The sequence below is a fragment of the Rosa chinensis genome, chromosome 1, assembly GCF_002994745.2.
Source record: "Rosa chinensis cultivar Old Blush chromosome 1, RchiOBHm-V2, whole genome shotgun sequence".
In the NCBI taxonomy this organism is placed as follows: domain Eukaryota; kingdom Viridiplantae; phylum Streptophyta; class Magnoliopsida; order Rosales; family Rosaceae; genus Rosa; species Rosa chinensis.
The window spans coordinates 65,970,098-65,982,839 of NC_037088.1; the positions used below are offsets into that span (position 1 = coordinate 65,970,098).

The 12,742-nt window shown below is 38.3% G+C and overlaps 2 protein-coding genes and 1 pseudogene across 2 annotated transcripts; all 3 read left to right on the top strand.

Moving 5' to 3' along the window:
- Positions 1-1,903: 1,903 nt before the first annotated feature.
- Positions 1,904-6,416, top strand: LOC121048775 (cyclic nucleotide-gated ion channel 1-like). The gene is made up of 8 exons (XM_024321367.2): positions 1,904-2,115; positions 2,696-2,833; positions 3,007-3,559; positions 3,656-3,868; positions 4,485-4,780; positions 4,869-4,980; positions 5,130-5,366; positions 5,485-6,416. The coding sequence occupies exons 2-8, from the start codon at positions 2,805-2,807 to the stop codon at positions 6,187-6,189; spliced, it is 2,145 nt and encodes a 714-aa protein (XP_024177135.1). The 5' UTR covers positions 1,904-2,115; positions 2,696-2,804; the 3' UTR covers positions 6,190-6,416.
- Positions 6,417-6,753: 337 nt separating this feature from the next.
- On the top strand, positions 6,754-9,081 carry LOC112182853 (annotated as a pseudogene).
- Positions 9,082-9,207: 126 nt separating this feature from the next.
- Positions 9,208-12,252, top strand: LOC112182837 (cyclic nucleotide-gated ion channel 1). Its single transcript, XM_024321391.2, has 7 exons — positions 9,208-9,357; positions 9,532-10,096; positions 10,282-10,494; positions 10,639-10,916; positions 11,060-11,171; positions 11,290-11,526; positions 11,632-12,252. The coding sequence occupies exons 1-7, from the start codon at positions 9,338-9,340 to the stop codon at positions 12,133-12,135; spliced, it is 1,929 nt and encodes a 642-aa protein (XP_024177159.1). The 5' UTR covers positions 9,208-9,337; the 3' UTR covers positions 12,136-12,252.
- The last annotated feature ends 490 nt before the right edge of the window (positions 12,253-12,742 follow it).

A 12,742-nucleotide genomic window follows, 5' to 3' on the forward strand; every position in this document is an offset into this window, starting at 1 on the left:
CCTTTTTTTTTTTTGGACGACATCCTTTTTTTTTTTTGGACAACATTTTTTTTTTTAATAGATAACATGGGGCAGGAGGCCTATAATCAAAGAAAAAAGAAAAAAAATGTTTTATTTGGGGGCAATAGACGTCTATTGTAAAATATTTTTTCTTTTTCTTTTAATGGGGTAAGTGAGAAAAAAATCCCTAGAAATGCGGTAAATGAACAAAATCTCAATAGTAAAATATTTTAAATCAATGTAGCCTCTTCAAGACAACCATTATACGTAACTATTGTATCCCTCTCTATTTCTATCTTGCTTTACTTCTCGTGTCCCTCTCTATTTCTTTCTTTCCTCTTACTTACTTCTTATTGTGTCACTCTCTATCTCTATCTTGCCTACTTATTACTTAGTCTAGCTTCATGTTATGACATAAACGTTTAACGCCGTCTTTGAAAAAAGATACAACAAGTCTATGTTGCTGGGCAAGTACTCCTGGTCCCCTTGCCGTGACACGACTCACGAGGGCACCCTACTCATGATCTCTTGGTCGCAATCTCACGGTGACCTCACGGCGGCGTGGCCTCCTAAACCTGCTGGACTTATAGGTAGATAGACACCATACTCTACGTGTTTCACATTTACCTAGCCTTGTCAAGTCCACCATAGGAAGAACTCACGTAGGTGCATCAGTGCGTGGAAAAGTGGGGGACGATGGAGTCAAAGGTAAAAAGTCCACCGTACCCGGAGGAGCATAGAAAATTTAGCAGCCTTCAGTTTTCATAAAGTGAAGTGGGTTCTCCTTCCTACTACTTGCAGTAGTACTCACGGGTCAGCCACCACTACGGTTTCATTCAAGCCTCTACACTTTCCAAGTTTCCAATCATATATTGCCAGCTCTATTTGTTTATATATGGATTCCTAGGCTGCTATAATTCATTTTGGAATTTGCATTTTGCATATTGATTGATTGAAAACACCAATTATTTGAATAGTAATGATGTCGACCTAACAATATCCATGTCGACCTAACAATACGAGTGAGGCTAGCAATATCTATGACAAGTGAAATTAATAATTGTCACCCTTACGCTGATGCAAATGAGGCTAACAATGCCCATGACAAGTGAGACTCACAACAAATATATTCATGCTCATGCAAACGAGGCTATCGAGGCCTATTTAAGTAAGACCAAGGGCACACTAAAATATGTTATATGTTTTTCCAAATTAGAGGGGGCCGACCTTGGAGCTTTCTCCCAATTTTTCTCTTCTGTCCAAAATCATAGTTTTGCTCCCAAGCGGTAGATTATACAACTGAGGGAATAGTTTTTACAAGTTACAAATTTACAAAAATTAAGAACAATCAACTTGAATAATAATCAAATCACCGATTCAATTATCTAAGAGAACTAGATATACCAACTTACCTAACTAGTAAGCAAGTCAATGAATGAAACATATATTTCTGCTCTCTCTTCCCCTCTTTTTGAAAGCACACATCACTGTACTATATTTGACTCTTTCCACCCCAAAATTGTTTACAAACAACAATGCAAAATCAGCCAATAATAATAAGAACCCTAAATTCCCTTAAAATAGACCCTATCTCGATCACTAAGCAAGTTGGGACTACTAAAATCATTTCTCTAAACAAAATAAATAAATAAAACGTCTTGGGGTTAAAAAAAAAAAAAATAAATCCGCCGAACAGATATTCCCTATATCTCCGGGAAGTTCGCGGGGGCACGAGTTTAACTGCTCTCGGGCATATCGGTCACTTTATCCCACCGGACCTGAAAGTAACCGCAGCGAGAGAAGAAGGAGGAGGACTATATATTATATCTGAGTGGGTCCTAGACAAGGAGGACTTTGTTATCGCACTCGGGTTGGACTATATCCACCATTTTCTGTTCTGTCCTTGCATAAAACTAAAACTAAAACTAAAACTAAATCACGAGAAGGAGAGTGGGGGCTATCTTCTTAGACGGCCCTATACGCATTTTCCTCGAACTTTCTTCCTCTGTTTTTCTCTCACTCGCTGATCTTCATATACAGAGGGGTCCTTGTTTGTTTGTTTGATTTGATTGTCAATACCCAAGTCAAGGCTCGGTTCTTTCTGTTCGTTTCTGGGTATGTTGTTCCATCTTTTTGCTTGATGAATGAGTTCTGGTTGTTGTTGTTTTGAGTTGAAAGTTGTGATTTTTTGATCGGGAGTTTATGTTTAGTATTGAGTTTTTAAGTTGTTTGGGAATATGATAATCTGTTATGTTTGCATCCCACCTGGTTTATTTGGTCAAAGATTGAGTTTTTAAGTTGTTTGGGAATATGATAATCTGTTATGTTTGCATCCCAACTGGTTTATTTGGTCAAAGATTGAGTTTTTAAGTTCTTTTGGGAATATGGTAATCTGTTTTGTTTGCATCCTGAATCGTTTATGGGGCGAAGTTAGTTGATTTCTGTTTCAAAGATTGATTTTTTTTTTTGTCAGTTATTTTGATGTGGTTTTGTTGGTGTTGGGTTTGTTAGAAGATAGCAATCAGTTTCTGTGGTGGGATTTTACTTTATGAAGATATTTTAAGGTGTAGTGCGATGTCTGCTTTTTGGAATTGTGGCAAATGGCACTAAGCAGCCAAAGACTTTGGCTTTTTATTACATGGGCATTATGGAAAAGTTTCTGTTATGAATTTATTTCATTGAAGTTTTTGTTCAGGGGCTGGAATTTGGGAGCTTGGGTGGTACATGAAGAAGTTCTTTGGGTCAATCAGAGGTTCATCGGTTGATTTTTCGTTTGGAGAGTCTGTTCAGAGTTAGAAGCAGTCATGAATTTTCAGCAAGAGAAGATAGTCAGGTTAGTTCAATCAAACTGCTTACTTTGGATGATATTTACCAGAAGTTCATAGTGTGCATTTGGATTTTTCTTACTTGAGCAAAAGGAGTGATTCAGTCTTACCAAGACTATTGCTAATTTCACTTCTTTCATCCAGTTTGCTACATGTTAACATGCGTTCTTTATTGTTTTAGGTTTCAGGATTGGAATCCAGAGAAACCTATTGATCCACCATATTCTCCAAATGATGGAATGCAGCGAGGAAATTTCAGAACAACATTTAGCTCGGTTTCATCTAAATTCCAAAGACGCCTGGAATCTGGTTCTGAGAGGATTAAGAAGTCATGGAAGTCCTATTCGATTGATGGGGTTGTTGGTAAAAGCTTTTGTTCTAGAGTTCTTGATCCGCAAGGGCAATTCCTTCAAAAGTGGAATAAGATATTTGTATTGGCATGTGTAATTGCTGTCTCCCTGGATCCTTTGTTCTTTTACGTCCCTGTGATTGATGATGACAATAAGTGCCTTGACAAGGACAGAAAGATGGAGATAACAGCTAGTGTTTTGCGCTCATTCACCGACATATTTTATGTAGTTCATATAATTTTTCAATTTCGTACTGGATTTATTGCTCCTCCTTCTCGAGTTTTTGGAAGAGGTGTTTTAGTTGAAGATGCTTGGGCTATTGCAAAGAGGTATCTATCCTCATACTTCCTCATTGACATTCTTGCTGTCCTTCCTCTCCCACAGGTACTCTATTGTCCTTAGTTGTAGTCTGTATCTTGTGTAGATTATATGCCTATTTTGATTTTACTTTTGAAACCTAATACTAAAAAATATTTCCAGGTGGTCATTTTAATTTTTATTCCGAAATTGGGAGGCTCAGCATCATTGAATACAAAGAATTTGTTGAAGTTTGTTGTTTTGTTCCAATACGTGCCAAGAGTTATTCGTATATATCCATTGTATAGAGAAGTAACAAGGGCTTCTGGCATACTTACGGAAACTGCATGGGCAGGCGCGGCATTTAATCTTTTCCTTTACATGCTTGCTAGTCATGTAAGTTTGATGATAATATTCATTTTGTGCTGTGCATTTCCTAGTATTATATTGTTTGAGTATGGTTAACATTTGACTGATTGCCTATCTTTCTGTTTAAATAGACGCGTAAGTGCATAACCATCCCCATTCACAGTACATCATTTGGACATTTGAAATGACTTCAGTTGTAATTTATGTAGTACTCAAAATCTAATGGATGTCATGATCTATAGAGTTATTTAAAATGCATAACTCTTTTTGTAAGCATCCTTGAGCGAGCTTGCTGGTTATGCTTATGAGATAGCTCCTTCACACTGGTGTTGTTTTGAAAAGTTTCTGATGGAATTGTTAGGTATCCCTTATAAAAATATGAAATAGAAAAGGAGAGTTTATTTATTGATGCTATATGTGGTGACATTGTCAACTTTTTTCTTCTTCTTTGTGTGTGGTAAATTAATAGGAAAAATTCTGATTTTGTGAGCCTTTTTGACTTCTATGGCTTTACTTTATCATATTCACATACTTTACATAGCATGATGGATCTTTCTGCATGTTCGTTTTATGATGTTTAACAGTATAGTTGTTTGTCTATCTTAAATGTCCTGATCTTCAAGTGATGATATGTTGCTCGTAGGTACTTGGAGCATTTTGGTATTTAATTTCTTTAGAACGAGAAACCACATGCTGGAAACAAGCTTGTGGAATGAATTCAACCATATGCTCCCGAAAGGATTTATACTGTGATACCGGGGGGAGGCATCCTAATAAGACAGCATTCTTAAATTCTTCATGCCCAATACTAGAAGAAGATAAAACAAAATTTGATTTTGGAATATTCCTTGATGGTCTTCAATCTGGTATCGTTCAGTCAGACACAGACTTTCCTCAAAAGTTCTTTTACTGCTTTTGGTGGGGATTACGGAATTTGAGGTGTGCTTATACAACTTTGCTTTGTGGGGTTGATTTTTGTAGTTAGTTTTTGATGACTTATGCTTGACTGTTCTTGTTCATTTTTCAGTTCGCTTGGTCAAAATCTTGAAACAAGTACGTATGTTTGGGAAATCTTGTTTGCAGTCTTCATTTCTATTGGGGGCTTGGTGCTATTTTCATTTCTTATCGGAAATATGCAGGTTGGTTTTTTCATGGAAACCTTTTAGTCATGTAATTATGCCTATGATGCATAATCGGTTTTCAATTTCTGGTTCATATCTTTACTTCATGAACTTGACTACTCATCTAGTGGGTACAGTGAACTGATGAGATAGTTTCTTTTAAACAGACATATTTGCAGTCTACAACTACAAGATTGGAGGAGATGAGAGTAAAAAGGAGAGATGCAGAACAATGGATGTCCCACCGTTTGCTACCAGAGAATTTGAGAGAACGCATAAGGCGGTATGAACAATACAGATGGCAAGAAACCAGAGGTGTAGATGAAGAGAATTTGATCTGTAATCTTCCGAAGGACCTTAGAAGGGACATAAAGCGCCATCTCTGCTTGGCTCTACTAATGAGGGTGAGTTTGAGTGCATATTTTTTTTTTTTTTTTTTGAGTGCATATGACCATGATCAATGTTTGAGTGCCTTTACCTGCATGTGTTATTATTTTTTAAATTTCATCAAATGCATTTCAGGTGCCAATGTTTGAGAAAATGGATGACCAATTGTTGGATGCAATGTGTGACCGTCTCAAGCCAGTACTGTATACTGAAGACAGCTACATTGTTCGGGAGGGAGACCCAGTGGATGAAATGCTCTTCATAATGCGAGGCAAGCTATTGACTATGACCACAAATGGTGGAAGGACTGGGTTCTTCAATTCTGAATATCTCAAGGCCGGTGATTTCTGTGGTGAAGAGCTTCTCACATGGGCTCTTGATCCTCACACCTCTCCTAATCTTCCCATCTCAACTAGAACTGTCCAAGCCCTTAGTGAAGTCGAAGCCTTTGCTTTGAAAGCAGACGATCTGAAGTTTGTAGCCTCCCAATTTCGACGGCTTCACAGCAAGCAGCTCCGCCACACATTCAGGTTTTACTCTCAACAGTGGAGGACTTGGGCGGCTTGCTTTATTCAGGCAGCATGGCGTCGTTATAGTAAGAAGAAGCTTGAAGAGTCTCTGCGGGAAGAGGAGAATAGGTTGCAAGATGCACTTGCGAAGGCAGAGACAAGCTCCCCTAGTCTTGGTGCCACCATTTATGCCTCGCGATTCGCTGCTAATGTACTTCGCGCTGTACGGCTGCGGCGCAGTGGTACACGCAAGGGAAGGGTGCCAGAGAGAATACCGCCCATGCTACTTCAGAAGCCAGCAGAGCCGGATTTTACTGCTGAAGAACAATAGGTATATGTAGATAGGTTTTGATTGATTATAATCTTGGCTTCGTTGTTTTGTTGTGCCAAAATGTAACATGAACTATTTAACTGAAAATCAAGAAAAATGTGACAGCACAATGGTAGAATGCTACAGCCACTCCATCAAGTGTATTAGGTCTGTAAAGTATATTATTGTATATGGCAATGCCTGATTGTTTTTCTGGTTTCACGAAACATGCGAGAGATTTTGCATTTTCTTTTGTGTATCTGAATTTTGTAAGGGTTTAATTGTCCACTAGATACCATAATGAAAGGTTGAATGATCCTCGTAGACGTTGAATCTCGTAGTTAATTGTCCACTAGATGGAAAAAGATTTGGACTTGACTATTGAATCTTGTAGACTCACCGGCGCTACCCAGCAGCCTATATCAGATTAAAAAAAATTCGAATACTTGATGGTTTACATTTAAGAAGAGATTTCTGGTTCCATTACAATAGAGTTTTAAGAATTATGATTATTAAAGAAGCACTGAAGTAGGAGTCTTGGGTGTTAAAGTTCTTGGTCCACAGGAGATTCGGAGATGGAATAACATGTTTCTGGTTTTATGTGCTATTGCACTGTCACTGGATCCTCTGTTCTGTTTTATACTTGTTTCTGATGAGGAGAACAAGTGCCTCAGATTGGACAGAAAACTGGGAATCATAGCTGCAACAAAGTCATTGAACTTTTTAGTCATCTTTCAATATGTATTAAGGGTTCTTCGAATTTGCTCCTTGTTAAGAAGGGTTACAAGTATTTCTGGCATCCTCGCTGAAACTGCCTGGGCTAATCTCTTCCTTTATATGCTTGCTAGTCATGTAAGTTTTTCAGAACCATTTCTAATTAGTCATTAATTCTAGTCATGCCAGTCAATGTTATTAGACACACTGTGTTTTCCACTGGAGAGCTTCTGATGATTACTTATTGAATAAGTTCTCTTTAATATATACCTATATCTGTTGTTTTCTCATAATCTTGCTATTGATTCTCTCTGATTCTGACCAAGTGGTTTGCTGCCCCCTGTAGGTTGTTGGTGCCTTTTGGTACTTGTTTTCTATAGAAAGGAAAGCAGCTTGTTGGCAAGAATCATGTGTAAATCGTGCCGGTGCTTACCCATGTTCTTTATATTGTGTTGCCACATTTGGAGCTAGCACAGTTCTGAATGACTCTTGCTCTGCAAAGACACCAAATGTCACACTTTTTGATTTTGGGATATACTTTGACTCTTGAATCTGGTGTCATCGACTCAGCAGATTTTGTACAAAGGATTTCTTACTGTTTTTTGGTGGGGACTGCAAAATCTGTGGTCTGTAAGCATTAAACCCTTTGATATTTATAAGTTTAGATTTTTTTTATTAAATTAAACTCACATCCTAATGTATAGAATTCTTTCCACAGCTCCCTTGGCTAAAGCCTGAAAACAAGTACCTACGTTTGGGAAATCTACTATGCTGTTTTCATTTCTGTTTCTGGTTTGGTACTATTTTCATCTTTTTTTTGGAAATATGCAGGTTGGTGCTGAATATAAATAACTTGAATCGCGATGTGTTGGTTATGTACTGTGGCATCATTTCTCCCTTCTAATTTTTAGTCTTTCATCCAAAACAGACATATTTACAGTCAAAAACTGCAAGATCTACAGAAATGAGAGTGAAGGAACGCGAGAGAGAACACTGGATGGCCTTCTATACAATTCCTCAGCATCTCAAGAAGCGTATAAGGGAATACCGAAAAGACCAATGGCAAGAAAACATAGGTATAAACATGGACAACTTTCTGCTCAGTCTTCCCAGGGACATTAGGACTGATACAAAGCGATATCTTTGCTTTGGGCCGGGCTATTCGTGGAGTGAGTTCTGCTGTCCTCTTTTGTTTATCTAATGAAATACAACCACTTTCTAGATATTGGATTAATAATTACTTGGATGCATTTGATTTTTAGGTGCCATTCTTTGAAGCCTTGGATAAGCAAGTGCTGGATGCAATGTGCGATAGTCTCAAGCCGGTACTCTATAAAGAAGAAAGTTACATTGTTCGGGAAGGAGAACCAATGGATGCGAAGCTCTTCATAATGTGAGGCAGACTCTTGAGTGTGACTACTAATGGTGCAAGGACTGGTTTCTTCTTCAACTCGGTAAATCTCAAGGCTGGTGACTTTTGTGGTGAAGAGCTCCTGACATGGTCTCTTGATCTACTCCCCTATTCTACTCTTCCAATCTCCACTAGGACTGTCCAAGCCCTTAGCGAAAGTTGAAGCCTTTGCTCTGGAAGCAGATGACTTGAAGTCTGTAGCCTCTCAGTTCCGGCGGCTTCAGACATTCAGATTTTACTCAAATCCCTGGAGGACTTGGGCAGCTTGCTATATTCAAGCAGCTTGGCACCGCCATTGCAAGAAGAAGCTAGAGAAGTCTTTGCGGAAAGAGGAGAATAGGTTGCAAGATGCACTAGTCAAGGTTGGTGGAAGCTCCCCAACTCTAGGTTCCACCATATACGCCTTGCGTTTGGCTGCTAATGCACTTCGTGCTATTAGGCACAACTATAGGCCATTGCTACTGCAGAAGCCAGCATGCAGAGCCTGATATATCTGCTCAAAAGCAACATGTAGTAGTCTTTCGGGTTTGATTCAGCGCTTAGTTTCGCTGTGCAAAATACTGTAACATGAAGTAATGGTATAAAACAGACATGTATTAATCGGAGTCTAGACAAAAGTATGTTACATTTGATCATTGTACTTGCTGCCGATAGTACAAGCTTGAGCAAAATGAAGCCCAGGCTTAAGTCAACCTGTAGATTGGTTGACTTGTCAGAATGGGAATCTCGAGGTTGTTGTAATCACTTTTCAGTTTGTTTAATTCATTTGTCTTTTGGAGTTTGGAGTATCTGGCAGTTGTGTGTGGGGATGCGTCCCAGGTTATGACAAGGAGGAATAGATATCAATATTGCAAAGACTTTGACCGTGGACTATAGTAGCCACCACGAGCGTAAAGACTCAAATCTTTCACTTAAAAAATTTGCAGGTCAAGCAACTGTTTTGGTTTTTATGAAATCATTGCAATACTTTTTGCTTCTTTAAAAGCCATTTTTTCTTTCTTTGTCCCTGCAAACAAACTGTTAGCTAGATCAAGATTCGCAACAATGGCGTTTCAAATGTCAAGGTAAAGTTAATATATATTTCTCGCCTTTTCTTTTTCTTCCGCTTTTGGGTTATATGGTTCATGATCATTACTGTTTATGAACTCAGTAAGCTTAACCAAGAACTGTTTTAGGTTAACCATATCATCCATGTATGCTAAGCTATTAAGTTTGTTTTGCTCTATGGCTTTATATAGGATACAGAGTGGTGATATAGAAGAAAATGGTGAAGAACTAATTCAAAAAGCTAATAGTAATCATTCAAGTGCAAGTTTAGCATCAGTGGACTCGGCTGTCGATAAGGTCTATAGAGCTATGGGGCCTGGTTTTGAAGGGCTAAAGAGCTTTAAGAAAACCATGAAAATCTATTATGAAGTTTTGTCTATAGGCTTGAGTTCCAATGATAAAATTCTTTACCGCCGGGAATTAATCCAGCACAGGTGGAATAAGATGCTTCTTGTTCTGTGTGTCATCGCTCTCTCACTGGATCCTTTGTTTTGTTATATTCTTGTGGTTAATGATGAGAAGAAGTGCCTTGGATTGGACAGAACGTTAGGAGCTATAGCTAGTGTTCTGCGATTTGTCGTGGATTTCTTTTATGTGTTTTATATCATTTATCAATTTCGTGCTAGTGTTGTCACTCTTTGTTCTCAATCATCAAAAGAAGAAGGTGAACTGGTTCCACATACTCGGGCAAGAGCATGGAGATATTTGTTGTTGTACTTCATATTCGACATCCTTGTAATTCTTCCACTTCCACAGGTATGGGTTTCTACTCGAGGTACTCACAATATGCAACTAATTGTCTATTATGTTTCTTATATTATTATGTATTTGTAGAAAGTGTAGAATCACTTCCAATTTACATCCTTTTACAATTGGTAATGATGTGAAGTATGACCACATCTCTGAACTCATAACTTAATTTGCTCCATTTTTTGGTCTAGGTGATAGTTTATGTTGTCATTCCAAGATTGAATAACTCGAGACTTTTCCATGCAACACAGTCATTGTACTTCATAGTTATCTTTCAATACGTGCTAAGGGTTCTTCGAATCTGCTCATTGTTAAAAGAAGCCACAAGTTCTTCTGGCATCCTTGCTGAAACTGCATGGGCTAAAGCTGCCTTTAATCTTTTTCTTTATATGCTTGCCAGTCATGTAAGTTTTTCATATTGCCAGTCATGTTATCCAAACAAAACTTCTAATCATTCTGTTCTACCTTACTTGGAAAACTAGCTTCTTATCATCCTCACTTTAGTTCACTACTGATTCTCTCGAGTTATAAATTTTCTGACCCCGTAGGTTGTTGGAGCCTTTTGGTACTTCTTTTCAATAGAAAGGAAAACATCTTGCTGGCGAAAATCCTGTAAAATGCATGCTACTGCTCACTGTTCGTTATATTGTGACGATACTTTTGGAGCTAGCACTTTTCTGAATGACTCTTGCTCTTCGAAGACACCAAATTCCACATTTTTTGATTTTGGAATATACTTAGGTGCTCTTGAATCTGGTGTCATCGAATCAACAGATTTCATGACAAAGATCTCTTACTGCTTTTGGTGGGGACTGCAAAACCTGAGGTGTGCCGCATTTCTAATTTGTGAATCAACAAAAATTAAAAGTTATTCTGAGATATTTGTGGAGTTTTTGTTCCTTCAAATGTGTTTACCTAGCTACCCTTTTGACATTAACATCTGGTACATTTCAATTTTACATTCTGCAGTTCCCTAGGTCAAAGCCTCAAAACAAGTACCTTTGTCTGGGAAGTCTACTTCTCAGTTTTTGTTTCACTTTCTGGATTGATACTGTTTGCATTTCTTATTGGAAATATGCAGGTTGGTCCTTAATAAAGTTTACTTCTGAGCTCTCAGTTATCGAGTCATTATGCATCACTAATTTAACACCTCTTATTGGCTTGGCAATAACTGCTGTCTTTACTTCGTTGTGGAACAGACATATTTGCAATCGAAAACAGCAAGGCTGGAGGAAATGAGATTGAAGGGGCAAGAGATAGAGTTGTGGATGGCCTTCCATTCCCTTCCTCGGAAGCTCAAGAAGCGAATATGGCAATACCAGAAATACAAATGGCAAGAAACTAAAGGTGTTGATGTGGAGAATTTTCTTCACAATCTTCCCCGGGACATCAGAAGGGAGACAAAGCAGTATCTATGCTCTGGTCCACTCAGTCAAGTGAGTATGTTCTATTAAGAAATGTCACTATATACATGTAACATTTAATCATTTATACGGTGCTATCAATTCTACATCACATGATGAGGTGATGACCATCCACAGGTTCCGATGCTTCAAAATATGGATAAACGATTGCTTGATGCAATATGTGATCATCTGAAGCCAGCACTTTACATAGAGCACAGCTTCATACTTCGGAAAGGAGACCCTCTCGATGAGATGTTGTTCATCACTCGTGGCAAAGTATTGACTTACACCACAGAAGGCAATGTAGGCGCTGATTGTCTTGAAAAGGGTGACTTCTATGGCCAAGAACTTCTTGACTGGGTGCTCAAGACTTATCCCAATGCCAGCCTATCCAACCTTCCCTTCTCAACCAAAACAGTCCAAGCGCATACCAAAGTTGAAGTGTTTGCTCTAAGGGCTAATGACTTGAAGAATGTAGTCTCTAAGTTCTGGTGGCTTTTCCCCAGTTTGGACCAATCACGCCAACCAAGGGCAGCTCATGCTTTGCAAGCAGCATGGCGCCGCTATAAACAGCTTCAAAAGACTCCCCCGTCTAAGGAGGGCAGTGTTTCTCGCACTGACCATGCTGTAGTCCCATAACCCATGATAGCATCATAGAGATGCTTACACATGATAACATTTTACACTTCTTGTTAGGAACATGCATGTATCAGTTTGCTTGGTTTGTTTTGGTAATGAACTAGTTTAGATCATAAATGTTTTTTCATTTGATTCTTGCTATTCTCCTTTTACATAAACATACAAGGCCAGCACATTGCTGCAGCCAAGTCTAAAGCTTTAACAAGATTAAGCAGCATGAAACACGAAATTACAATACGAAAAATTACAATACAATAGTACAATACGTATATAATATGCTCTGCAATAGGTGCTAAAATACACATAGTGTTGAAGGAAGTCGACATCATGTGTGCCTCTCCAAACTAGGGTTTAGTTCTAGAGTTATAATAGGAGAAGGTTCTAGATTTCCTAATTGTATTCAGATTCTATTACCTTATATGTACTCTGTAAATCCCTATATAAAAGGCTCCTATTATCAATAATAGAACACACAATTCTCTCATAAATCTCTTTACAATCCCAATTTACTTAAACACATTATCAGCACGAGCCCTAACTCTAGCCCTAAAAACCAAAAACCAAAACTAAAACAAAACACCAAAAATTTCTTTCACCAAAAGCTGTC

Coding starts and splice junctions, on each gene's coding strand:
- LOC121048775 (XM_024321367.2), top strand. CDS start 2,805: ATGAATTTTCAGCAAGAGAAGATAGTCAG. Junction 3,869..4,484: donor TTTACATGCTTGCTAGTCAT/GTAAGTTTGATG, acceptor TGTTGCTCGTAG/GTACTTGGAGCATTTTGGTA. Junction 4,781..4,868: donor TGGGGATTACGGAATTTGAG/GTGTGCTTATAC, acceptor TTCATTTTTCAG/TTCGCTTGGTCAAAATCTTG.
- LOC112182837 (XM_024321391.2), top strand. CDS start 9,338: ATGGCGTTTCAAATGTCAAG. Junction 10,097..10,281: donor TAATTCTTCCACTTCCACAG/GTATGGGTTTCT, acceptor TTTTTGGTCTAG/GTGATAGTTTATGTTGTCAT. Junction 10,495..10,638: donor TTTATATGCTTGCCAGTCAT/GTAAGTTTTTCA, acceptor CTGACCCCGTAG/GTTGTTGGAGCCTTTTGGTA.